The 25,897-nt window shown below is 46.1% G+C and overlaps 1 protein-coding gene across 1 annotated transcript in view; it reads right to left on the reverse strand.

The window, feature by feature from the left end:
- Positions 1-1,209: 1,209 nt before the first annotated feature.
- TNN (tenascin N) overlaps positions 1,210-25,897 on the reverse strand; it is a 29,894-nt gene continuing 5,206 nt past the window's right edge. The window contains exons 2-17 of the mRNA XM_074831692.1: positions 24,527-24,982; positions 23,168-23,545; positions 19,530-19,793; positions 18,459-18,644; positions 17,848-17,937; positions 15,632-15,895; positions 12,477-12,740; positions 11,228-11,491; positions 10,004-10,267; positions 7,297-7,427; positions 6,648-6,780; positions 5,645-5,796; positions 4,445-4,541; positions 3,608-3,775; positions 2,756-2,919; positions 1,210-1,749 (exon numbers count right to left, since the gene is read on the reverse strand). Of these exons, the coding sequence (XP_074687793.1) occupies positions 1,603-1,749; positions 2,756-2,919; positions 3,608-3,775; positions 4,445-4,541; positions 5,645-5,796; positions 6,648-6,780; positions 7,297-7,427; positions 10,004-10,267; positions 11,228-11,491; positions 12,477-12,740; positions 15,632-15,895; positions 17,848-17,937; positions 18,459-18,644; positions 19,530-19,793; positions 23,168-23,545; positions 24,527-24,938 (3,378 nt within the window). The 5' untranslated portion in view covers positions 24,939-24,982 and the 3' untranslated portion in view covers positions 1,210-1,602. The remainder of the gene's footprint in view (positions 1,750-2,755; positions 2,920-3,607; positions 3,776-4,444; positions 4,542-5,644; positions 5,797-6,647; positions 6,781-7,296; positions 7,428-10,003; positions 10,268-11,227; positions 11,492-12,476; positions 12,741-15,631; positions 15,896-17,847; positions 17,938-18,458; positions 18,645-19,529; positions 19,794-23,167; positions 23,546-24,526; positions 24,983-25,897) is intronic.

The following is a 25,897-nucleotide window of genomic DNA, read 5'->3' on the forward strand; positions in this document are numbered from 1 at the left end:
GGTATCCTAACACAGCTCAGCTGAGTCCTTGCCTGCCCACCCAGACAAGAGGCACAGCCCTGAAAGTACTGCGAAGAATTAAGTACTCACCTTTGAGAGATGGCTCTCTAGCTGGCTCTCTTCAGCCAGGTCCTAGCAGTCACAGTTAATTGCTTTGCAGTATGAAGTCACAAAGAGATCGCATAGTCCCCATCCCTGTTTTGGAGCAGACTCTAAAGACCTAATGTTCACAGCCCAAGTCTGGGCCTGGGTGTTCCTCCATCTCCGTAAAGAAGGCTTAACTTAAATGGAAGGAAAAATAATTCTGCCACCCAAAGCAAAGAAGACAGAAATATTTTAAGAGCTCCTTTATTTGCAGTTTTATTACTTCCCCCAAAGTCCAGGAAGGACTCTTTAAAATGTATTACTCAGCTTAGCACTGGGATAGGAAAGGCCGTTAAGACATAGGACAGTCATGTTCCAATCTGCTCAGACAAGGAAGCCTTTGAGCAAGCATCATTTGGTGAGCTCATACTTCTTCCCTGGCTGCAGCTGGTGGCCCAGAATTTTAATATCTGCTCAGGGAAAGAAAATAAAACTCACCTTTGTGGCTGTGAGGTAAAAAAAGCAGCCAAATGTGAAACTGTGCACTGCGGCCTGAGAGAAAGCGTGCAGGATCGGTTTAACTCCGAGATGCTCACTTTAGAGGTGGATGACAAGCGTTACCATTTCAGGATCACTAGCTACTGCACTGCTAATGAAAAAGCAGGAGGAGGCAGATGGGACAGTCGCATACAGAATGTTCATGGTCTGTAAGTGGCCTCCCTGGCAAGCAGGTTTGGGATGGCGAGCAGAGCTTGGAGTCCTTACACCCAGTCTGTTCTGGGGCTCACACAGGAGTCTGGACATTAATTTATTGTTGGTCTCCTCAGGCTTTTCTTTAGGCTGGGAGACAAGAAAGACAAGCAAAATAGAGAGCAGGATTTTAACCTGGAGAGATGCGATTCTGGAGGTTGAGGAACCCAAACTACAGACCTCACCTGGGTCAACGAGCCTTGCCAGTAGCCTGACAACATTTCCCAAACCCAGCTCTTTGCAGGAAGAGTAGGCAATGTGCCCCAGATGACAAGGGGAAGGAAAAGAGCACCACGGACCAAGGCAGGGAGAGGGGATAGTCTCAGGAAAGTGCTCTCTGATGTAAATTAGGGGTCATATTACTTTTTAGCGGGTTCAAGTTTAATTTTTTGAAGTCTGAAGTGGATAGCACCAGAGGAGGACAGAATTAAGAGGAGTCAGCACCCTGGGTTTTCAGAAAGAACATCTGTTAGAGCTTGTTTTATGTAAAGTTCATAAAAGTTGCATATATTGGATCAAGCAGGTCCCCGTCATGTTTAGCCAACCAGGGGAGCTACAAGTTGTGCTCCCCACAAGGCCCCCTCCCCAGCCTCTGGCAGATCACCCGTCAGGAGCTCCTGGAAACAGGCTGGGCTGCAGATCCAGAGGTCGCTGGGTGCACTTTGGTCAGTGATCGTCTCCAATGTATTGGAGAAAGATGTCTGAATCTAACTTTGTTAAGAAATTGCGAATCGTTATCTTTGGTTACTGTCCTGCACAGAGTTTGATTTAAGCCCTGATCTTCTTCCTCTTCCCCGGTAGAGACCTCTTCTTCCTCCCCAGGATTGGCTCATTACTGGAAGACTGAGGACGGATCTTCATCTCAGTAAAAGGGATGGAGAATTCATGGCCTTTCCATGGCTCCCAGTTCACACCCTGGGAAGAGACCATGGAATTTCTTTTACTAAAGCACCCAGATCAGGTGTTAGGAGTCTACCACTGCCCCCCTCTAATTCCATTTAACCCTTCAATAAACAGAGATGTGCTATTGAGACGAGCACATGTCTTATGAGGAGTGGCTGAGGGAACTGGGGGGGTTTAGTTTGGAGAAGAGGAGGCTGAGGGGAGACCTCATCATTCTCTACAACTACTTGAACAGAGGATGCAGAGAGGGGGGGATGAGTCTCTTTAACCAAGTAACAAGCACCAGGACAAGACGGAATGGCCTCAGGCTGTGCCAGGGCAGGGCCAGACTGGCTCTTAGGAAGTATTTCTTTCCAGAAGGGGTTGTTGGGCTTTGGAATGGGCTGTCCAGGGCAGGGGGGGAGTCCCCATCCCTGGAGGGGTTGAAGAGTCGGGTTGACCCAGCGCTGAGGGATCTGGTGGAGTTGAGAACAGTCAGTGTGAGGTTAATGGTTGGACCAGATGATCTTGAAGGTCTTTTCCAACCTAGATGATTCTGTGATTCTATTGTTCACCAGCTTTTGACCGTAATTATCATCAGTCTTCTAGACACTCCTCAGATAAATCAAATCTCTGTCCAGTTTGGAACACAACAGGAGTGAGCCATCTTCAAGCCCAACATAAGCCTGTACAATGAGATGCACAGCAAGGCATGCACTGAAAGCCAAGCTGTAGGCTACATGAGACAGTGAGCCAGCATCCCAGTGTGGCTCCTAGTGAGTGTTTCTTATGTGTTTCCCTCAGAAATCAAGACAGCTCCATCTCAAGTATCTCTGCCCACTGGAATCAGGGGGCCATGAGCTCAAGTCCTCTGGATCCAGGAAGGACAGAGTAAGAGCTATAGGTTTCCTTATGGATCATTTTCTTTTCAAATGATAGCCTGGGCAACCTCTCCTGCTCCAAGGAGAGACATCCCCTCCTTGTGTTTTCTCCAGGCGAGGGAAAAGGGCTTACCACCACACAGAGCTCTGCAACTCACCTCGCTGTGCTTGCTCTCCCCGTATTTCCCATTGAGGTTGGCCAAGTGGCAGTTCTTATACCACCACGCCCCATGGTGTGTCAGAGCACAGTTGCTGAGAGCCACATCATTGTCCCTGTCCCACGTTGTGAACTTCCAGCCATTGTGGTAGGTCATCGCATCCCCTAAAGGAAGGGATGAAAGACATGAGTAGGAGTAAGATACTACAGTTGCTCAGCCTGAGGGCTTTTACACCCTTCAGGCAGAACACAGCAGGCCTGTCAGGGGAAGAGCAACAGCACAGGATAGGGCTGGACAATAATTTCTAAACGGCTGCTATTAGAGAGCACGTCCAAGGGCTGGATCCTCCCAGCTGAAGATCTAAACCTTAGGGCAAGAGGATATTAAAGGATAAGTGGGAGACTATGGACATTATGGCAATGGTAAGGATTTACCAGTGGTAGAAGCCAGCACCAGGATAGCTGCTGCTGTTGAGCAAACTCCCATCCAGAACAAAAGCCACTTTCTTTGGACTTCTCAGCTGGGGGGCCCCAGAAGTTGCTCCCCCATCAGCACAGGTTACCTCATGGAAATGCTTCCCAGTCTGCCTTTTCAGCTGGTGTTTCACTGGGTAACAGAGCCCTCTCTTCCCCACAGAAAAGCAATTCTCTCCTGTCTTCAGCAGGAGCCAGGCCCGTGGGCAGACTCTCCTCAGCCTTCTTCGAAAGTACAGACTTCTCTCCTCAGAAAGAACTGCATCTGATCTAACCCGACCTAACGAGCTCCCACGCTACTGGCAAAACAAATACACGGGTCCCAGCATTTGCTTCCCTGTGCTAAGCAGAGACAGCACAAGTGGAAGGCACTCCTCACCAGCATTGCCTCTGTAATTCCCCACCGACAGCTTGTATCTGTCCCTGCTCGAGGCAACCTGGAAGAAGTCATAGACAGCATAGACAGATTCGCTGGCTGTCCGCAAATCCACCCGGAGCTCATAACGGATGGGGCTGCTGCTTGTGAGATTGTGCAGCTTGTCAAGACCTAGAAGAAAAAAAGAATTACTCTTAAAAGGGAAAAGCCTGTTCACCTTTGCAGTCCTGGACTCTCACCCTATGGCCATTTTGGTTAAATCAGCTATTTCCTGCCTCCCTCCTTTCCTGCTTGATGCTGTTGTGACATTTTGCCAAGTTTATGCTGTCTTATCTCATTTTCTGGTAAGAGACAGCAGTATCAGAAAAAACAAACAGCCTAAACCAGCACAAGACTGGCTGTAGTACAACATTATTTTTCCCAGAACATTTAAAGACTCTTGCTCCAAAGACCCTGACCTATTTAGTGCTGGATTCTCTGATCCACACGGAGTTCACTAACAGAACATGACAGACAAAAAATGACCGAGTACACCAAGTTTTGTGTCGTATCCTAGTCTGGATTTTCACCAACACAATTTCTTTATTTCTCCTCTCACAGCAAGACACATGCCTGAAATAAACCCTTCCAGAGTTTGGCCTGCTCTGGGACTGCTCAAAGCCCAAAGATGTCAGTAGAAATATTTAGTGGGCCTTCAGAGATCCCTCAATGACATTTCTAGGGAAGACACAAAAGCTAACACTTAGAGACTGCAGGCTCAGGGGGCTGGATATTTCAGCATTAAGATGCTTCTACAGAACTAATCTTCAGCTCTTCACTGGTCACACCCATGTACTGTACCAAGCCAAAATTCTCCAGTGGGATCTCCAAAGCCCTCCACATAATTTTTCCAGCGTTTGTAGAAATCCACCTCGCCAGTGCTCCGCCTCTGGAACACCTGCAAAGCAAGGATTGCTAAGTGAGAGTTTATGGCAGGCTGAGGAGAGACAAGGAGGATGGGGATGAGAAAGCTCATCCTGATTCAAACACAGACAAAAAGGTAAAGCATTCAGGAACAGAAAACTCTAGCTGATGGTACACAGCACCTGAGCAGAGTACACACAGGAATCCACTTCCATTTTCTGACTGCACATAAGCACCAGGGTGAATACTTAGTTGTGCAAATTTTACAGTTTACTTTCCACAAATGCCCATGGACAGCACAAATCTGAGTGTGATCTAAACACTCAGACGAAGCAGGCTTAGAGACAAGATCCACAAGGCATTTTGGTTTCTAAACTTCACCAAAATCAGAGACTTGGGCAATAACACACAACAAATTATTTCAGTGGAGAAAATCCCTTATCACTGAATAGGAACAATGAAAAAGAGAATAAAGATATTTTCATTTGGTTGTTTAGGAAGACAGCTATCAGAGAACCTCAGATTCACTCCTTCAATGTTCATACACATTCCCCACCTCAAAGCATCTGTCCTTCTGCCTTTGAGCCACTTGACAACTACTGTGCAGTCAGAATCCCGGTGCATGCTCACAGCAGTAGCATTTAAAATACTAACAGACATCAGCTGAACTGTGTTAACTGTCCATACACATAACCTTATCCTGTAGTCGAGATGAGATAATATAGTTTAGTTAACCCATTATGTAAGGCAGTTAAGCTGAGCTGTACTACCTCATCTTTACAACAGGTCTGAATCCCCCTCATAGACAACTCCCGTGACCCAACTGGCAAGAGGTAACACATTAACTTGTCATAACTCAGTCACTGCCCTCCATCGGCAATAACATAAGCCTGTGTGGCATTCATGACCAAACAGTGAAAAAGCCTTTGAGCCATTCAGCCTCCCACAGGAGCCTTCCTGACAGTCTGAGGGGGTACATCAGCATCCACCACACTTCCTAAAACACGCCACTCCATCAAGCCAGAAGCTGAAACACCATAGTGCAGTAGAGCAAAAGGAGCCTCAGCTAACACCAGTACCAGGTCCACTTGATTATATTTCTAAAAAAAAGCCGAAGTGGAGGAGAGAATCACTCACTGTCCACCCGCCTCCATCAGTGGTCATGTCACAGTACACCTGCATCGGCCTGCTGCCCTCCCCGTTGAGGTAAATGGTGTAAACGCCGCTGGAGACGTTTCCGTTCTGCTGTGCCTGGCTGCAGTCCGCGGGGTATGGGTAGAGGAAGCCAACTGTGAGAACAGAGGGGGCAAAACTTCACATCAGCAAAGCAGGCCATAGAGCTGGGAGAGGCATTTCACACCCTTAGGAATCTCCTAAGGACAACGGTACTGGAAGAGAAGTAGAGCAAGCAGCAGCACTCACACAGTGCCCAGTGGCATCAGCAGGTTGCTGCTGGCAGCCTTCGCCACTGCCTGGGTGCTGGCACATGGATGGGGTCCCCAGAGGCTGCAAGAGTCACACTCTTGGGTTGCAGTGAGAGCAGGAAGAGGAGCCCTTGATTGTGAAGGTGGGAGTGCCAGTAAACAGGGACTATAATTCCTCTGCATTTCACAATTTGTCCACAGTTGGCAACGCCTGTGGGCACTGGCACAGTACGAGAGGCTCCCACAGCAAGCTGGTGTGAGATTTTCTTTAATTCACTGCCATTCTGGTGCATATTTCCTGACCTCTGAAAACACGGGCAGCTACCCAATGTCATGAGAGTACTTAAACAGCTATGCCCTGCCATTACTTAGGATGGTGCAGAAAGATCTCTAGCGTATCATCACCTCTCCTGCCCACTGGCAGCTCACCAGCGGGCTTTGTCCTGCGCTTGGCTAGCAAGGTTTGCCACCAGTGCTGACCAGCGTGGGCAATCTCCCCTCACACTATCCTGTTGTGTTTCCAAGCTTCCAGATGGTGTGGCTTACAATGGACACCCAGCCAGGACACGCATCAGCGATTTGCTAGATGGTTTGCTTAAGATCACATAGTTTCCCAATGCATCTGTAGAACACAAACTCCATCTCTGACCTCCACCATAAAGCACGACAGCTGCAGAGCACAGGAAAAAAATGCAACACCTAAGGCCAATTCCTACCTGTTGAGAAGGCAGCATCTGTCTTTCTGCTCTGGCGATCTCCCTTATAGGCCATCACAAAGATGGTATACCTCACTCCTTGTTCCAGTCCTTCCAGCACAAACCGTTGTTCGCTAGCACCCAGCTGTACTTCCTGCCAAATAAAACAGATCAAAGGTCAACCCAACTCTGAGAAGCATTTAGCTTTTCTGGACCACAGGGCCTTATACTCCATATGCATTTACGGGCTTTTCTTGTAGAGTTCAGACAGGCACATTCGCTGTATATCCTTGAAACATGGAGTCCATCTCCTCAGAAGGAAGATTTGAGGCAGGGTCTCAGGAAACACTGTCAGGACACTGAGGACACTCTATCCCTGGTGAGTTCTGCCCTTAGTTAGAAAAGTGAAGTGAAGAAGCAAACAAGCTCTCTGCACCTGGAGATCTATTGGGAAGAGGCATTCCACTGTCACAGAGTCCCTCCACAGCTTCTACTCATGACAGTAGCACATCTCCTTCCTTAAACTTTCCCTCCCTGGGCCATGGATAGCATAGATTCCCCCTCAAAGTTGTTTTTCTGTTGTTCATATACCCACAAGACCCAACTGGCAGAACCCATAATCATAGGGGTGATCTCGGTGGGGTCTGCAGGACTGAGGAATTCACTGTACCTTGCTTGTGCCATCTTGACCCTGGTAGGTCAGAGTGTAGCCATCGATCTGTGCTGCAGAAGGAGTCCAGGTAACCATGCCAGTAGAATGAGTCACATCTGATACACGGAGGTTCTTGGGAGGATCAATCTCTATTGAAAAAGAAAATTCAAGTCCCGTTGCATAAATTAAAGACAGCAACTGCAGGGCTTGGGCTGAGCTTTCAATGCCTGATGCTGTTAACTGGGAAGGACAGAAGTCACCCAGTGTCCTTCATAGCTAGTAAGCAGCACAAGCCCAGACCAAACATGTTGAGGTCTGCTACAGATGTGGTTTGGAATGTTCTGCAAGCCCTGCAACTGGTTCAACTGTACAGGACCCAGGAGCTCCTGACACGTCTGCCTGAGAGTCTTCATCAGGCTCATCTCTGAGGAGAATTCACAGATAGGTCAGGTTTGGGCTCCATGCCCCAGTCCTGAAGCATGGCCCTAGTGTGGACTGCTGAGAGCCCCTACCCCCTGTTTCCCTACTGCAGATGAAGAGTGACTTCACACGCTTTATTGTTGTCATGCTTCAGCCTTCTTTAGTAAACACAGAAATACAAAGAAAGCCACAGCTTTACAGTTTAGTCTGTGCTGTATATGGCACACCAGCTCCTTCACCAACATGAAAGGCTTAGCCAGACTTTTCCTGTGCAGTCAGACTGCCCAAGTTCAGCATGAGGAGAAGAACAGAATTATTTTTAAGCAATGCCAGTTCACAGCAGTTGTCAAAAAGTATCTTATGAGATACTCACAACAGGGCTGCAGTGCTTCCCTCAGGATAAAAGGAATTTCTAAAGCTCAGTTGGAAGTAACAACAATGGAAGCAGCCTCTCCCTAATTTTCATCCTGTGCTTGATATATTCTATAAATTTTGGGAACATCTTTAGGAAAACAATTTAAGGAATAAGGTTTGTCTGGCTTTCCAAGTTTTAGAGAAAAGGTTCTTGGTGGGCAGTGATGGCCTTCAGGGAAGAGTGCTCCAACCCTGAAGCACACCTGAGTTTATAGCAAACTATAACTGAATAATTCATCTCAATTCCCTGCTCTTCCACAAACCTCCCTGGGGCACTACGGACATGTCATTGTCAATTCAGTTCTTCTCCATATAAACCAGGCAACAATGCTTCCCAGACCTTGAAGAGTGCTATGAGGATAAGCATAACAACAATTATAATACATCAGTGAAATATTACAGTTGCAAAAAGGCCATGGAGAAAGACAAGGCCAAGCTATGTCTGTCTTAGATAAAGCAGGAGAGTGGCACAGTGTGGCTTCTCCCAGGAAATGCTGCTCTCCTCGTGCATTAGGTTACCACTTAAAACACGCACAAAGGCAGAGAAGAAATCAAAACACCACATATATAAGGAGAACAACAGGGACAGTAACACCAAAGTTCACACAGCATGTTGTTTAAAACATTGGCTGATGATTATAACTGACAACAACGTTTCACCAGGCTCATGAGTTAAGCATTAGTTCGTTATCTAATGAACTCACGCTTCATTTGGGAGACTACTAAAGAATTGCTTTAAGTAAAATGACCCAGAAACCTTCTCAGACTAGCTCACTACATGTATACCTCCCTCTGGACAGTAGAGGGAGCTAAAAGGTACCAATTCATGACGAGAAGCAAGGACGGAAAAGCAGCCTTAGAGGCTACAGTTTCACAGCACTGCTTTTAAAGGGCTGTCAGCAGTTTCCACGGGTGAAGGAGACCACCGCAGAAGAGCTCCCTGCCACAGCCGCTTTTAATACTACGGAATAATCAGCCATCACCTTGAGCAAGACAATCTTTTTTTTTTTTCCTCAGAAGTTGTATTATTTTAGCAGAGGTGTCATTTCTTTTGGAAATATAACACCCCCCCCCCCCCCAAAAAAAAAGAGTACATGGGGTTTTTGTGCAGGTATTTCAAAAATATCCCTACTAATGCTAAATACATTTCCTCTCCCAGCAGTTTCAGTTCATGTGAAATTTCCAGGTGTCTCCATTTCCATTCTGGTTCAAAAAACCATTTCAATTTGCTGAAACTCTCCTTGCATTTCTAGATCCAGATCGGTCCAGTCTTTTGGCCTCAAGAGATCTCCATTTGTCCCCATCAGCTGCCCTTGACCTCTGTAAGCACTGGGGAACTGTTTGGCATCTTGCCCTAAATCCAAGCTTCAGCTGTTCTGTCTCACACCAGCTTGATTCATCATCTAAGAAAAAGTACATTAGCAAGGCCAATAGATATGGTGTGACCCTGAAATGTTCCCAGCACACCATAATCCTTACGGCTGACTGAACAGGACAGATTTAAGCCTGCTTGGCAGTCTCCTAGGACCAGTCTAAGGTCACGAGTCAAAGGGCAGGCCATTATTTTTAACTGCCCCCGATTCTAAAAAGGTTTAACTTTGGTTGTTAAACCTCTGTTATTGTTAGGCTCGATAGCAGCACATGAAGCACTGCATGCTTTTGATTAAGGACTAGTGAAATAAGCTGGGTACCATCAGCTGTCATTATGACATCTGCCTCTTCTATAATCATCTACAGCAGCAGTCTCCATTACAGTAGTCTATACTCACACACTTACCTCCAGAATGGGTTTACCACTATGTATCTTCATTACCCAGGAGAGATCATGAAACATAAAACAAGTGAGTAGGGTTCTTCTACTCCCTGTCCTTTCCCTTCTGCCCACAGTTACCTGTCAGCATGTCAGTGCTTGCCCTCTTGCTCTGCTTACTTCCCAACTCTGCCCAGAGATGGATGGTGAACTTCATGCCTGGTTTCAGTCCTGTCAGGATGGTAATGTTCCTGTCCTTCCCCACTTCTATGTCCTTGGTGTCCCCATCAGCAGAAGCATAGCTCACCATATACCTGTCTATGGGAGCTTGGACACTATCCCAAGAGATGGTGGCCGAGTCCTCTGTCACTCGGTCAGTGACCAGATTCTTTGGGCTGTCCACCTCTAAGAAATAAAGCGCAGAGTAGGAAGTGTGGTTAACTAAAAGACACACGTTTCCCTTAAAACTTTTGCTTTCTAAAGCCCCATGATCCTACCCTAAGGAGGTGAAGGACGACAAGGACTAACTCATCTGTAGCTTTACTGGGTCTCAGTGGCTGATCCCACGCTTGCTAACGACAATGCAAAACTGGAGTAAGGCAAGGTAAGGCACTGAGACACAGCCATCTTCAGACAGAGGCCTCGGGAGTGCAGATGATGATGCACACCACATCTGGCTTCAAACTAATCAAGATAGCAAGACCTGTGTCCTGCCCCATCTCTCCCTCATTCCCAGGAAATGCTAGCAGTGTCCTCTGCCAATCAGTCAGCCTTCAGCCTAGCCAAGCAGCCAACTTCTGTACGCAAAAGCCTTCATTATACAAAGGGAATTACTGATCGTTAAGATCCAGGCTCAAGCCATTTGCTACCCTGTCATGTTTTGGGAGAAGACGATTAAAATAGGGGTGCCTCCTTCCAAGTCTTGGTTATAAGTACTATTCTTATCAATGACACTAGTTGAACCATCCTAAGTTTAGGCAAGATTCTACAGCAGTAGTGCATACTGTGGGGCAGAGCTCAAGCCATACCTGCAAAGCTTAGCATACCTAAAGACTAAAAAGAGCAGTCAAAGCTGATACGTGAGAACCACAGTGCTTTAGCAAAGTGCTGTGAAGCTCCCACTAGGCTGATATTTCCTGAACTAACAGAGCAGTCATCAGTTCCTCAAAGTTCTCTAGACTTGGCACCATGTCTATCTGAAGCTCGAAGGTGCCTGTAGCACAGATGCCCCCACATCATAAGTGACCACAAGACAACCTGGTGTCTAGTATATGCTCTGCAACAGGCCAGAAGAAAACAGGATAGAAACTGAGATCACCTCCATGACATAGTGTCATGTAGAAGCACAAATACTCTCTAGAATACCTGTCACTGCCTCAGTGCTGATCTTCTTGCTCTGCTGGTTTCCTTTCTCTGCCCAGAGGAAGATGGCATATTCAATGCCAGGCTTCAGTCCTGTCAGAGTCATGGTAGTCTTGTTCTTTTCCACTTCCATCTCCTCTGTGTCACCATCAACAGAGGTGTAGTTCACCATGTACCTATCTATGAGAGCCTGGACCCTGTCCCAGGAGATGGTGGCTGCGTTCTCTGTCACTTGGTCAGTCACCAGGTGAGCCGGGCTGTCAATTTCTGCAGACAGTTAGAAATGAAGAACACAGGTTGTCATAGGCTGGACTGTGACACTCCTTCACCTCAAGGGCTTTGCCCATTTCTTTCTTTTTCAAGTCCTATTTCTGATCACACATTGATTGGACCCACAAAGCTGGGAGGTGTCAAGGTCTGAGATGGTTTGACTGGGGTCTGTCTTTAATCCTTATAGAAGCTTTCCTACAGAACAGCACAGCCAGTCCTGGCCTGGACAGAAAAGAGCCCTTGCAAAGCAAAGCAAGATACTGTTACTTTCTTGTTTTCTTATGGTCACAAGCCACTGAAGCTCACATACGTGTCGTCTGTCCAGAAAGTGAGAAAACAACCAAAGCTCTTTTGTTAAGAGACCAGGATGACCCAGGTATACATTTATTCATCTTCCTTCAGCGAGTGCCTGACCTAGAGCATAGCTCTTGTAAACACCTGCAACCACTTGCAATCAATTCAGACATTCATCTTTACAATGTTGTTATAAACCAGTAACCCTCACACTGGGCAGATCACTGCACCTTCTGAACCTGGCTGCACAGGGGAAAAAGTCCTGGTAAGAACAATTGAGGAACAAGGATTAATCATCCTATTGCAAGAAAAGGGATCCTGCATGCTATTAATCTCTCTACACTTCAGTTTCTTCATCAGCAAAAAGGAACTGAGCATTTCCCTATTCCATGATGAAGGATAAACAAATTAACCAATTAAAATAAACATGACTATACAAACACATAAGAGACACTGCTGCAAAGGCTTCATTTTCCCTAATTCCCATTGGTAATCACAACACAGCCCATTTGTAGTACACACAGGTAATTAGAATCTCTCTGTGATGATGCTGAATAGGTTTCACAGCAAGATGCTTGGCCTGTTAAGCCTGAATCTCCCTCTGCTGTGAAACTGTCTCAGAAAGGCAGTGTTAAGGCAAAGCTGGGCTGTTAACTCATACTCTTAACAAAACCTACTGCCCACTTACCTGTCACAGCCTCAGTGCTGGCCCTCTTGCTCTTTTGTTCTCCCTTTTCTGCGCAGATATAAATGACATACTCTGTGCCTGGCTTCAGTCCTGCCAAGGTAGTGACATTCTTGTCTTTCTCTACCTCTCTCTCCTCTGTGTCCCCATTAGCTGAGGTGTAGCTCACTCTGTATCTGTCTATTGAAGCCTGGACTTTCTTCCAGGAAACAGTAATTGCATCCTCTGTCACCTGGTCAGTCAACAGCACAGTTGGGCTGTCAATTTCTGTAAGTAAAAGTCATAATTATTAGAAGTTTTAGAATAGTGCTGTGGTAATCGCAGTGGTCTAAAGACACAGAGAACACAAGTTTTATAGGCAGAGGTAGTATGTTTTATTAGACTATCAAATATATTTGGAAAAACAGATAAGCTTTGAGAAATGATTCTATGACCAAAAAGGGCTCATGTGTCCAAAAGCTTGCTTGTTTTTTTCTCCAGCTCAAACTGGTAAATCTAATACAAGTTTTATCTTTAGCTATAAATTGTGTTTTGATCATGCAGTGTAAAAACTGACACTTAAGCGAGTCCCACTAGATATCCCCATTTGTGGAGCCAAATCATTTTGTACTGTTGAGTACAGTGTGAGGTAGGCTAAACAAGGGTGCTAACTGCTTGGAAGTCCTGCCATTCTTGACACACTGGTACACACACTCGCACATCAGTGCCAGTGTGGCCGAGCCCTGGCAGGGCCAGTCAGCCCTCTGCTGCTGAGCTGGGTGAGCCGAACTGCTGATTTCTGCAGGACCAGTTAGGAGTGAAGAACACAGGTTGTCCCAACAAGGCTACACTTACTCCTTCCCCTCAAGGGCCCTGCCAATTTCTTCCACTTCTCATCCTTTATTTCTTAATCAAGGATGGGCCTGAACTACAAAGCTGGGAGGTGGCTGGTTCTGCTGGGCTCTAGGTCTCCTCCTCACAGCTGCAACAGCAGGGCTCTTCGTTGGGGAGCGACAAAAGCATGGCCAACCCTGCACAGGCAGAGAGGAAAACCCGTGCAGATTACGGTATTATTGTCTTTTGCTTTCTGAAGATCACTACCTCTTGCCTGGGTTGCTCTGGAAATTAACTCAAAAACCAAATCACCTGCTTAGAATCTCTGTCTGAAACGCTGCTCTCCTGGAACAAGACTATTTCATACTAAAGCAAAACTTCCTGTCACAGCTCTGATGTCTGCTGGTCTCCCCTCTCTGCCCAGAGACTGGTGGCACACTTTTGTGCTCGGCTTCAGTCCTGTCAGAGCAGTGACGCTCTTGTCCTTTCCTGCCTCCATGTCCTCTGTGTCCCCATCAGTTGTGTTGTATCTCACCAAATACCCGTGTCTCAGAGGAGACTGTGACTGTGTCTTCTGTCAGCCACCTGGCCACTACATGGACACTAGACTGGCAATTGTTTTAAGTTTGAAGGTGAAGAAGCAGGCAATGGCACATAGTGAGGACTATGTTCACATTCTCCACTAGAAAAAAGCCACTTTCAATCTCCTCCCATTATTACAGTCGTTCCCCTCCCCTTTTCACAGATGGAAACTCAATGCTAGATTTCAGAAGCCTTAAGTCACTATCACAAGACAGCCTGCGGGAACGTGGCCCTTTGAGGACAGCCCAACAGCCCATGACCTTTACACAGAACATGTTTTTTTGTTGTTTGCCTTTTTTTTTTTTTTCTTCACTGAACTAACAGCCTGAGCAATGAAGGACTTGCAGATGCCTCCCAAATTATTGGAACAGTATTTCCTACTCTGGCTTATTCTGCTGCAGGCTCTAAACCCCAGGGCCCAAATGCACAATGATCTGACAGCCACACTATAATTTACAACACACCAGCTTAGCTGCACTATGATTTACCACACACGGTAAAAGTTGTGATTTTCCACCTGTGTGTACTAATCTCACCTCTTTAGTGAGATGAAAATACATTACTTCTCATTTTAATGAAAGATGCTGAGGCTCGTTTGTGTCACCCTAGAGCAGTGTGCACTGGGAGCCTGTATTTGAATAATCACAGCTCAGCTAGTTAGTCTTATAAGATGTGCCAAGAAAAATCAAGTGAATGATTTTCTTGTGTAATAGGAAAATCAAGTGATATGAAAATCAAGTTTGTTCTTTAGTTATAATTGCACTGCAGCTGGGTATGGGCTGTGCATTTAACTTTCTAACTCCCTGGGTGGTCCAGGAGCTTCCCAGCCAGTCACCTGTATCAGTGAGAACATGGGCTGGCTGGAGACAATGGGCCAACCTCAAAGTAGGTGATTGACTAAGCTTCATAATTAAGCATTTGGCTGATCCTTACTGATCCCCTCTGGGTGGGAACTTCAGACAGCCCTACAAATTCCCTGAGGCAGCTCCTGTTATGTCTAGTCCGATTTATATGCTTAAATGTGTTGGTTAACATCCCAAGGGGAGCATCCCAAACACTCCCTGAAGTAATTTTTGCTGTAGAAGTGCAGATGGCACATAGACAAGACATTTGTAAATAGTCAGTAGAAACTGCTCCTGTACACACAGCCACATTGGACCATGGCTGGCTGGATTATAAAAACTGAGCACAACAGCAATTCAAGGAGTTTCCTAATCCAGCTGCAGATGCTGCTGCAAGCACCCATCCAATTGTGACTCCCTGTCACCAAGGGACAATGACCAAATGTCCTCTTGGGGAGATTTGATTCCCCACGTGATTCTTAATTTATGCCATGATCCAAATAAATTTGTTTTCCCTTTTTAACAAACACTCTGTTATGACTATCTATGCAAAATGTGTATGAGCCCTCCCTCCTGTTGGGAAAAGCCACAACAGTCACCCAAAGAAAAGCTCGGAGGTGGTTTACGGCATTTAAAAGGCAAGACATGAATTACACATTCCAGTTACGAGGCTTTAGTTCTGGCTGTGTTTCACTGTTCTCTATACTGACAGTAACTGGTGCCTTGCCATAGGGCCTGTCCACAACAGGACTCAAAACAAAGTGTGGTCAAGCTGTTCAGCCACACTAGTAAGAATAACATTAATTTTTTGCCTCACTAAAACCCGTGCAAAGCAAGAGAAGCTTTACTAAAACAAGTAAAATTGATGAAGAAGTTTGAAATTCAAACTCAGCTCCCTCCACTGCTGCTGTGAAAACTCACCTGTCACAGCTCTGGTGCTTGCCTTCTTGCTCCTCTGGGGCCCCTTCTCTGCCCAGATGTGGATGACATATTCCATGCCTGGCTTCAGATCCAGTAAGGTGATGACATCATTTTCACTCCCCACCTCTATTTCCTTGGTGTCCCCATCAGCTGAGGCGTATGTCACCATGTACCTGTCTATGGGAGCCTCAACTTTATTCCATGAGACAGTGGCTGTATCTTCTGTCACTCGGTCAGTTGCCACATTGGTTGGGCTATCAATTCCTGAGAGAACGTTTCAAATGGCAGGATTAGGAAACTCCAGCTGAATTAAACCACTACAATACCTGTCACAACATGTGCATATTTCCTTCATCTTTGCCTTGCTGCTTTGGCCAGCTAAAACACAGAGCCACCTAGGTTCCCCCCTACAGCCCCTCGAGAAAGGCAGGCAGCCATGAGAAACCAGCATGGTCAGAGTGAGGAAAAAGCAGGACTGTTCTACCATTCTTCCTGCAGGAAGAGCTTGCAGGCTACCTGCCTCACCTTCGACAGGTACCAACTTGAGCATTACCTTCTCACTTGCCTTCCTCACAGCACCAAGTACAGGCCCCATCCCTCCTCTGCCTCCGGTGTCAGCCTGCCCACCCTGCAGACCTGTCTCTCAGACTCCCCCAAGGCTTCTGCTATTTTAGGTGATGAATCAGTTTAGTGGTAGCTCTCGCAATAGCTGGTATTTGTCTTAGTCACAGCTCCTAAATTCCAGGGGTTACATAAGAATATGAACAGGATTACTCATTGTGGATTTTTTTTTTCTTTTTAAGAAGTTTTGCAGCCCCCATGTCTGTGAAGAACAGCTTGAAAACACAAGCCAAGGATGTTCCAAATAATCAGAATCTACACAGGGAAGAGCAGCCTTACAATGGCAGTGTGGAGCTTGTAGGTTTTGTTGTTTTAAAATCAAGATTCTTTTAATGGAATAACTTACAAGACAACCTCAGGAATGTCAGGCCTGATTTGGGATTTTTCAGTCTTTGCATGCAGCACACCTACCCTTTTGTAAGAGAGCTGAATTTCAGAGTTTCCAGAATCTTACAGGTAGAATGAGAGTTCGAAATTTTGCAAGCTCTCTCTTGCAATATAATACCTCAAAAATATCCTGCCATTTTTTTGATGCATCAGTGAATCAACAGGATTTCCAGATCTGCTTTAACATTCAGGTCTGGAATGGCTAGGCTACTGGTTACAGGAAAAATAACAGGTGACAGTAGAACCTACCAGGCCTTCTGAGCTGTACTGAGCACATGGTTGGGGCAAAAGTCAGCTTAAAGATGTTTCTGTGATCTCCAGCGTGGGGAGAGAACTATGTCTGACCTGGGGTCTGTCACAAGATGAAACAGTCCAAAGCTTTGAGCTCTAAGGGCCAGCAAGTAGCTGAAGCCTCTTCAGTCATTTCACATGTAAGAGGCGAAGACTCAAGCTACCCCAGCAATGCAAGGGCTGTGCCACTGTGCAGCCTGCTGGGCAAGCATGACTTCACCTCCACGGGGGAGGTGGATCAGACCACACAGCGGGCTGGGACTACAGTCCCCAGGGGAAATGCAGGCCTGGCGATGGTGCACTGATCTGCTCCTCAGTTCAGCTGTTCTGTTCAGTCTGGTGAACAGAAAAATAATTCTGGAGCCAGGCAATACAGAAAGGAGGAAGAACTTCTCCTCCTCCTTATTGCTCCTGGGGTCAGAGACCAGACAAATGAGCAGCAGCTAATAGCTGCAGGGCAGTCAGCAGCAGCTGCCCAGAGGATCCACAATGAAGGGCCATACCCAGACCACAAACTGTGTGTGCTAGGCTTAAGCAAACTCATCCTGTCAATATTCTAGTTAGAGAAGTCATGAACCAGCAAACTTTGAGTCAGTCACTGCTGGACCTAGCTCTGAGCACGTTTGAGGGTTGTTATTACGTACCAAGGCCAGTTTACTATGTTTATCCTGTGTCTGGCTGGAGCTGTCGGTCAAGTTAAGGGTGAAGTTACTGTAGTTGTAAAACCAAGGCAAAAGACTGAGCTAGGGTTAGATTTAGTGTTTAATATACAGAGCAGACAAGCTTAAACAGGATATAGCAGACCTGGCTGCAGGTCATGCATGAAGAAGCAGCCAACCCTTTGTACGGCAATCTTGACAGATCTGTCCCCAAACCCTGTGGTAACATCACCATCATAAAAGAAACTTCCCACGTACCAGTCCTACCACTCACTGAGGATGGTTCCCCCTCTGTATCATCTTTCACAGGTATGACAGTGACCTCGTACTCTGTGCCAGGTTTCAGGCCTACAAATAGCAAAAGGGAGTATTACCAACAGTTAGGGAAGACAGTAATTTTTCTTAAAAAAGCTATTTTGTTTAATCTATCTGTTCTAGGTTTGTAGCAGAGAGGAACTTAAAGTTTAGACTTCTACCTAACTTCCTTTTGTCTTGAGAATGCCTTGATAGCACTTTTGGTCCAGGCTTGCCCTTAGGATGTACATTGACTATAGCAAGCAGGGATTTCCATAAGATCAGTGTTACCAGCTCTGAAACAGAAGAATATACTTTATTCCTAACAAGGACAGAATTAAAGCTGAATTTATATGCCTTGAAACTTGCTGTCCACAGGACATGGAAGCTTCCCCCCCTGTGGAGACACCTATCATTATGGAATAGGGGAACTCCAATACAGCAGGCACGAGGTGAAGGAAAACTGGCCATCCACACACGAGAGAAGAATTGCCTCAGGACAATGGCCTGACTGTCAGTCACTCCTGCCACTTCTCCCTGCCCCTGCCTGGTTTGGAATACCCACGAGTACTCACCAGTCATGATGTGTCTGCTCTTAGGGTCATTGCTTTTGGGCACCATGACCTGCTTCTCATCCACCTCCATCAGGGATCTGAACTTCAGCTTGTAATAATCCACATCTGTTGGTGGGTTCTCCCACTCCACTTCCAGGGAGTGCTCCATCTCCTCCGTCACCCAGATGGCATTGAGTGCAGACAGGACTGGGGAGGACATCAGAGGGCCGTGAGGAACCAGCATCAGCACAGAAAGGTGAATATAAGATAGGAAGTTGCTAAACAGTCCTTCTCCCTGCCCAGGCACCTGCTCTGAGACCCAAGACATTTTCCTCAGCCAAACTGAAGACTTAAGCAAGTACAGCACAATCATTATTTCAACAGGCTTAGTTTTATCCATGGTAACACTCCAACTCAAGAGTTTTCTGGTTTTCAGCTCCCACCTGTTATGCTAGAAGCAAGAAAAATGTCAAAATAACCAAACTTTTCACTGTTTTTGCCAAGTGCAGGCAGACAGCATAATATCAGCTGCTAAAAAAACAGCATTTCAGTTCTCGAGAAACTGCTTCAACTATGCAGTCCTTCCACACTCAACCTCCTAACCTCAGTAGCATCAGGCTCATTTAGTCCTGGGAAGAGACTAGGAGGAAACCTCGCTGTTGCAGACACACTTGGCAAATTAGTACCTAGGAATAACATCCTGCCTACTTTAAAGTCCCTTCTGCATCCAGTCAAACAGTGCATTGTTCTTAATAATGTGCTGACTTTATCTTGCATGCTTCCATTCCTGCTTCTTGCAGCAGGCAGCATTATGGATTCCCTGGAATTCAGGGGTGTCAACACAAGTAGGATTTGGACAAGATAAAGGGAAGGAGAGGAAATGTGCAATACATTCAGCCCTAATGATACATATCTGGTAACTGATACTCCAGAAAAGAACAGTGACAGAAAACTGCAACGGAGGTTGGGAAGAGAAAGTGCTCTCCAGCACACAGACAGGATGTTACAAACCTGCAAAGCCAAAGGATTTGCTTCATTCTAACTTTAAAGATCGACAACTTCTGAATGAAGAAAAATACCATCTGCTCCTACCTGTACTTGCTTCTAGGTACTTGGGCTCACTGGCAATCCCCTCCATCACATAACGAAGCGTGACATTGTATGTGGTGCCAGGGTGGAGACCCACAATCTCATAGCTGAGCTGCTCTTTGGGCACATGGACTTCTTTTGCCAACATCTGATACCCTACTGGATAATAGTTAATGAGGTAATTATCCACATCAATCGCTGGATCCCAGCTGACAGCCAGAGAGTTCTCTGTGGAGTTCAGCAGCTCCAGGTTCTGAGGTGCAAGCACTAGAAGAGAAACAAATTACAAAATTGCAATGAGGATGATGTCTTGTCACACGGCCAAGCAAGAAGTTTTTTCAAACCTATTTTGAATGCAGAGAGAATGCAGAACTGGGACTCCCAGTCTGTAGTCATCTTGGATTTGTTCAATTCTTTCTGCTCAACAGCATATCATTAAATACAAATGAATACTGCAGTCAGTAACAAATACACTAATTTCCTGGATGACTCTTTCCAGCTTCTAACCCACACTGGCATGAGAAAAACTCTCTCATAAAGCTGTCCCTTCCAGTGCCTCTAGGAAGAAAAAGACGAGCCAAAACCTTCTTTTCATATGACTGTCAGAGTTATTTCAAAACGTTGACTGGTCTCCAAAACTGGGAACACAGCTTCTCCATGGCAAAGGTAGAAAGCTGAGCTTTTATACTGATGGAAACTTACACTTGGTAGCTGGAAGAGACCTGCTGCAAATAATAAATTTCGGGACACCAACAGTGCTTTAATCATTTTACCACAAGACAGACAGCTCAGCAGCGTCTTGAAGCAGCCCTTGAAAGCAAGTCAACGTAGAACATCTGTCAGAAAGTTTACCCGATTTTAATTGCAAGTAAGCACATCACAAACTGATCAGACCATCTACCAGCTGTATTTCATGAGCAAGGCACTAACCAATAGGAAAAAATAGATAGCAAGTATCTGTAAAAAGGCATGTGTCAGCAACATTAGGTCAGAAAACATCATGAGATTGTTCTCACTTGAAAGGCAGCATTCATTCCCTTGTGTAATTCACAGCTCTCACCAAATTCCACCCTCAGTATGTACATGCCATTGCTTTTGATGAAAACTTTGAACAGAAGATGAGAACATTCATCCTGCCTCTCCTTGTAATATAGAAGCTGGATTTCAATAATCCAGCTTTGCAGTAAAATAATAAAGTACCTAAATACATATGGTGTGGTTTATCCCTTGTCTAAGCATAGTTCGGAAGAGGATTGCATCTGCCTCTCTGAAGAGGAGAGTTGTGGCATAAGAAACCAGTATCATCTCTTTAAAACAAAGCCTAGGACAGTTTGTGTTTCCGAGCAGGGCGTTTTGATGAGGGCTTCTTGCAAAGGCAGTGACTGTCTAGCCCAGGAGAATCTATTTTTGCAAAGTGTTTTTTTGCTCTGCCCTGAGATGCACCAGAGCCATCTTCTCCAGCCAACGTTACAAACCCAGGCACTTCAGGACTTGACAAGGACACACCTGGTCAGGGCCGGGGGTGAAGGGGAAGGAGGCACTGCCTGGACTTGGTAACCCTTGAAAACCTCCTGCCCTTGCTCTCCGACAGCAGAGAGCCTCCTAGCCTGAAGCGAAAGGGTTCCTCACAGGCACAGCACTAATTGCTGAGGTGAATTAGGAGGACGGGTGGTCGTGGGCTGTGCAGAGTCCATCTTGCGTTCTGCTCACTCTCATCAATCTCTCTCCATCAGGCAGCTTCTCCTGCGGAAGCCGGCTGAGGCCCTAATGGCTGAAGCGAGCAGGAAAGGAGCAGCTCATTTATAGACCCAGCGCTGGGCTGAGAGCACACACCGGGGCTTGTTGGGAACCCTCCTCCCCGGGGAACAGCAGAGAGTCCCTCTATTTTCTTTTCCAATTTCCTGATGGCATCAACACAAAGACTTCCTGGTTAAATTAATATTGTGCTGAGGTACCAAAAAACTGTTTCTGTGGTTACCCTTGTTTTAAACCGCTGGTTTATTCATCTTCAGATACCCCACAGTGCTATTTTGGGGTACCAGTAAACAAAGTCCAGAGAGAGCACAAACCAATACCTGCTGTTCAATGTGTCCCTGTCCTCTATTTCTCCTTCAGAAGGAATTGCAAAACACTAATTATACTGTTGCATGCTTGGTAGTAACTTCTAAATGTTCAGACATTCTAGTTACCGTGGCAATATACAACAAAATATGTCATTTCATGATCTGAGACACATGAAAAGAGAACATAATAATAATATTGATAAATAAATAAAAACAGTGCTCAATGTAAATCTCACAGGATGCAGAAATCTAACCCAAATTAGAACAGAAAAGGCAATTTGACATCTACAGGAGACAAGAGCTTGGCTACAGATGCTGACACGGGAACCATTTGCCTTTGGACTTTAAAAAGTTTTTAAGTGTAGTGCTAGAAACAGTAGCAAAATGGATTGTGCTACACGCATTAACTCTGTAGTGCTTGCTCACTTGGAGAACAGACGCTGCTTTCACAGCCTGTAAAACAGCTGCTGATGTTGTGTAAGGAAGCGGATCCAAGGCTGGGCCCAGCCAGGCCTTTGGGAGAGGCTGGCTGGACAGCAATTCTCTGGGAAAGTTGCTTCTGCTCTGGGAGAAACTCTTCTGCTTGACACCACTGTAAAGGTGCTGCCTCCTGAGCAGCAAATCCCAGTCTATTGACAGGGGAGAAGAGTGCTGGAGCCACAGAGAAACATCTCTGCATAGTGTGGAAGGGGTAGGAGTGAAGTTTTGATGCACAGTTCTTTAGATGAAGAATTTGAGCTAATAATCTTTAAAATAAAAGGTGAGTCTCTAAGCAGATAGATAAAGCCTGAAAGGTGAGGGATGATCCAGAGCAGAAAAAACCTGAGTAAGGTCACTGTGAACCCTTAATGAGCAATACCTGGTGTGTGGTTGTTACCTACTTCTCCTTCATGAGGAGCTGTGAGAAACTAGACCAAGCAGTGATGCGCTGAGAAGGAAAGGCAGCTTCCAGGGTAAAAGGCCGAGTGCTGAAGCCTGGAGTATCAATCTGTGGTTATAGGGAGATTATAGGTTTTTCAGAATTAAGGAGAAACTGCAGGACACACATGTCAAGGTCAGCTCAGTCAGGTCTTCTCAGGCAAATCCTACTGCCTTGTAACAAAGCAGGATAAGGGCGAGTTTCCCAAAGATCTCACTTCAAAGGGAGGCTATTTAAAGGATTTATGTACCCTTTGTCTCACTCAGATCAACTACCTTGTCAGCAAGCAGTGCATACTGCAGCGAACATGATTTTACCTTCTATTGTCTCATTTGTATGTCAAGAAACAGACTGTGGCTCCCTCTAATTGCAGGCTCCATACCCAGTTTTGCTCTCTCCTTCAGCTGCTACACACAGGCTTGTGCTAGCACTACCTTTAACTGCATTTCCACCTTTCCCAATTCAGAACAGTTTTCCAGGCAATTCCTGAAGATAAGGTCCAGTCAGCAACCCCTAGCCCGGGGGGAACAATAAGAGGAACATGGTGACCCCAGGCTTGGCTTATCTACAGGATTAACCAAATGTTTATGGGAGGTAGAGAGGGAAACGCTGATTGAAAGAAAGAAAGAAGGGAGAAATAACTCACAGGTATGTCTTACCCTGGGAGCAGTCAAGGCCAAAGAAGCCATCATGGCAGTAGCACTCTCCTGTGTCACAGAAGCCATTGCCACTGCAGTCCCCAGGACATCGTTTCTCGCTGCAGTCCTCTCCGATGAACTCCTCGTGGCACTGGCAGACCCCTTTGGCTGTGTCACAGATCCCGTTGCCGCTGCAGTTCTCAGGACAGAGCTGCTGGCTGCAGTCCTCCCCGAAGTGAGGCTCATCACAGATACACTTCCCACCATCACAGCGCCCGTGGCCGCTGCAGTGGCTGGGACAGGTGGGGCGGGAGCAGTCACTGCCCTCCCAGCCTTCGGCACACTTACAGCTGCAAGTCTCATCGAGGAAAGTCCCATGGCCGCTGCAATGTGAGACACCTGGCCAGAGCAGCACCATGATGCACAACAGCAAGTGTGACACACAGATGAGAGGAAATTGAAAAAAAAAAAAAATTAGGAACATAGCAATGGACAATAGTGCAAAGGTGTGTTCAAGGTCATTAAAGGGAAAGCATAAATATCACTGGAAAATATGGGCTGAAAAAGACCTGAAGATATCACCTTGTCCATCTGCGCCAGGTCCAGCTCCACTCTGCCTTTCCCAAAGCATTTGTCCGTATTCAGCCAGAATGCAGATTCCACAACCACCCCAGAGAGTCAATCAGAAAGCTTTTCACAGTCTCTGACCTGAATCTTTCTGGCTTTAACTTAAGTTCACCATTTCTCACCACAGTTATTATAAAGATGGAGAGCACGTTATTCTCATCTGTATTTTCCACATAAGCAAAGACTTAGCACTTCTCCCTCTCTCCATTCCCCAAACAATATCAGTTTGTTAAATCTTTTCTTAGAGGCCCAACGCTATAAAACTCTGATCACAAGCCAAGCCAGTGGCCACCACAAAACATCATCATCAATTTCACTCTTCATTTATTCAGTTATAAAGGAGAAAATAAAAAGGCAAATTCTCAATAACTGCAAAATTCTGGAGGCAAAAATGAGAAAGGAAGGATAGCAACAAGAAGTGCCTCCCTCTTCCACCCTCCTGTCCTCCAGAAATTCCTCCATTGAATCCTCCCACCTATGGGAAACTCAGGAACTTGTTCCCTTCCACTTCTGGGAGACGCCTGGGGAGATTTCTTCTGTGCCGGTTCCAGAAGCAGTATGTACTATCACATTTTGGACCTTCAGATTTCCTTTCACATCACAGAAACCAGAGCACCAACCCATCTGTAGGACTCAAGCATTTCGCGCATGAAGAACCCTCAGTAATCTGACAAATGGATTCCAGCCCCCAAATCTCTGCAGTAAATAGGCTATATCTAGGATGTAAGAACAGATACTGTAATTGTTACTTACCTTGGCTTCCCCCACAGCACTTCTGAGGGCTGCAAACTTGTCTCAGCTCCGCCACTTCTTTTTCAAGCTTCTCCATCCTTTCAAACAGACCCTTAATGTGGGGCAAAGTTTCACAGCCCTCTTTGAGTGCATGCACATGAATGTTGTGCCTAAAGATTATATTCTGCTCCTCGTTTTCCTCGGCCTCCCCAGGATCTAGCTGCACCCCACTGTTGTCTTCATGCTGTAATGGATCTGCTTCCACCTTAAGCTGGGAGGACGCAGGCAGGTCAATCTTGTAGGAGTGGCTGAAGGATATTCTTTGACCACTGCTGGTGCAGTTGTGAGATGCAGGATGTTGAGCAGCAGATGTCTGAAGAGCATAACACAGCAATACTGCCATTGGGAAGGCAAGACAGCTCTGGAAATCCATCTGGCAGGTTTTCAGAGGAAGCACTGACCCCTCAAACAGCACAGCTGCTTTCAAGAAGAAAAGAAAAAGTAAGAAGGGTGATCATAAAGCTGGTTTTCATCATTTTCTAAAGGACAAATTATTTGTTTTGCCCTGATTCAGTACTAGGTTGGTAAGTACCTGAAAAGGAGCCACTGGATGAGTTAGATACAAAAGACCCTCTAGGATCCACCCCAACTAGGACCTTTAAGTTTGCAACCTTCAAATAAGACATAGTATCATGATTCACCACAATTATCAATTATGCCATAGCAATTCTTATTCCCCTGCAGTTACGATAGACATTGTATCAGTCTCCCAGCTGCAATCTGGACTACTGATCGTCTTTTTTGGCTGTGGCAGTCTCCAGCAGCTTGGATGGTTTTCAGCTAGAAGCGTGATAACTGCGTTGCTGCTGCATGCATGAAAAATTTGGAGAGCTGACATTGATCTTTCAGTACAAGAAGTCTGGGAGGATGCTTTGCTCAGTTTACAAGCATCACCCTATGAGATATCTTTCCCAGGACAGCTGCATTTCAGGCATGGGTGAAAGTGTTTTCACATTGCGAAGGTGTTGAAGGGGATGCCAAGGGCCAGTTTCTACAGGGACTGCAAGTGTAGAGCGCTTTCTCACGGAGGGAGATCAGCTAAGAGAAGTGCACCACAGAAGAGGTCTCACTGGGATAGACTAGACATGTCTGCATGTAGCTGGGAAACAACTCACAGCCTTCTGCAGCACACTGTTAAACAGCCCTTTCCTTCTCCCATCACTCACAGCCTGTGGTTCTGTAAGTGCCCCTCATGCGCTGACCTGACCAAGTGTCAGCCCCAGTCTTGGAGTCCTCATTGCTGCCTCTGCCTGCTGGAGATAGAGGAGGAGGGAAGCTGAGTTTCTGTGGAGCTGAGGACATCTGCTCTGTAGAGGCAGGACTGACATCCTC

This window comes from Strix aluco, chromosome 8 (genome assembly GCF_031877795.1).
Source record: "Strix aluco isolate bStrAlu1 chromosome 8, bStrAlu1.hap1, whole genome shotgun sequence".
Taxonomy (NCBI): Eukaryota; Metazoa; Chordata; class Aves; order Strigiformes; family Strigidae; genus Strix; species Strix aluco.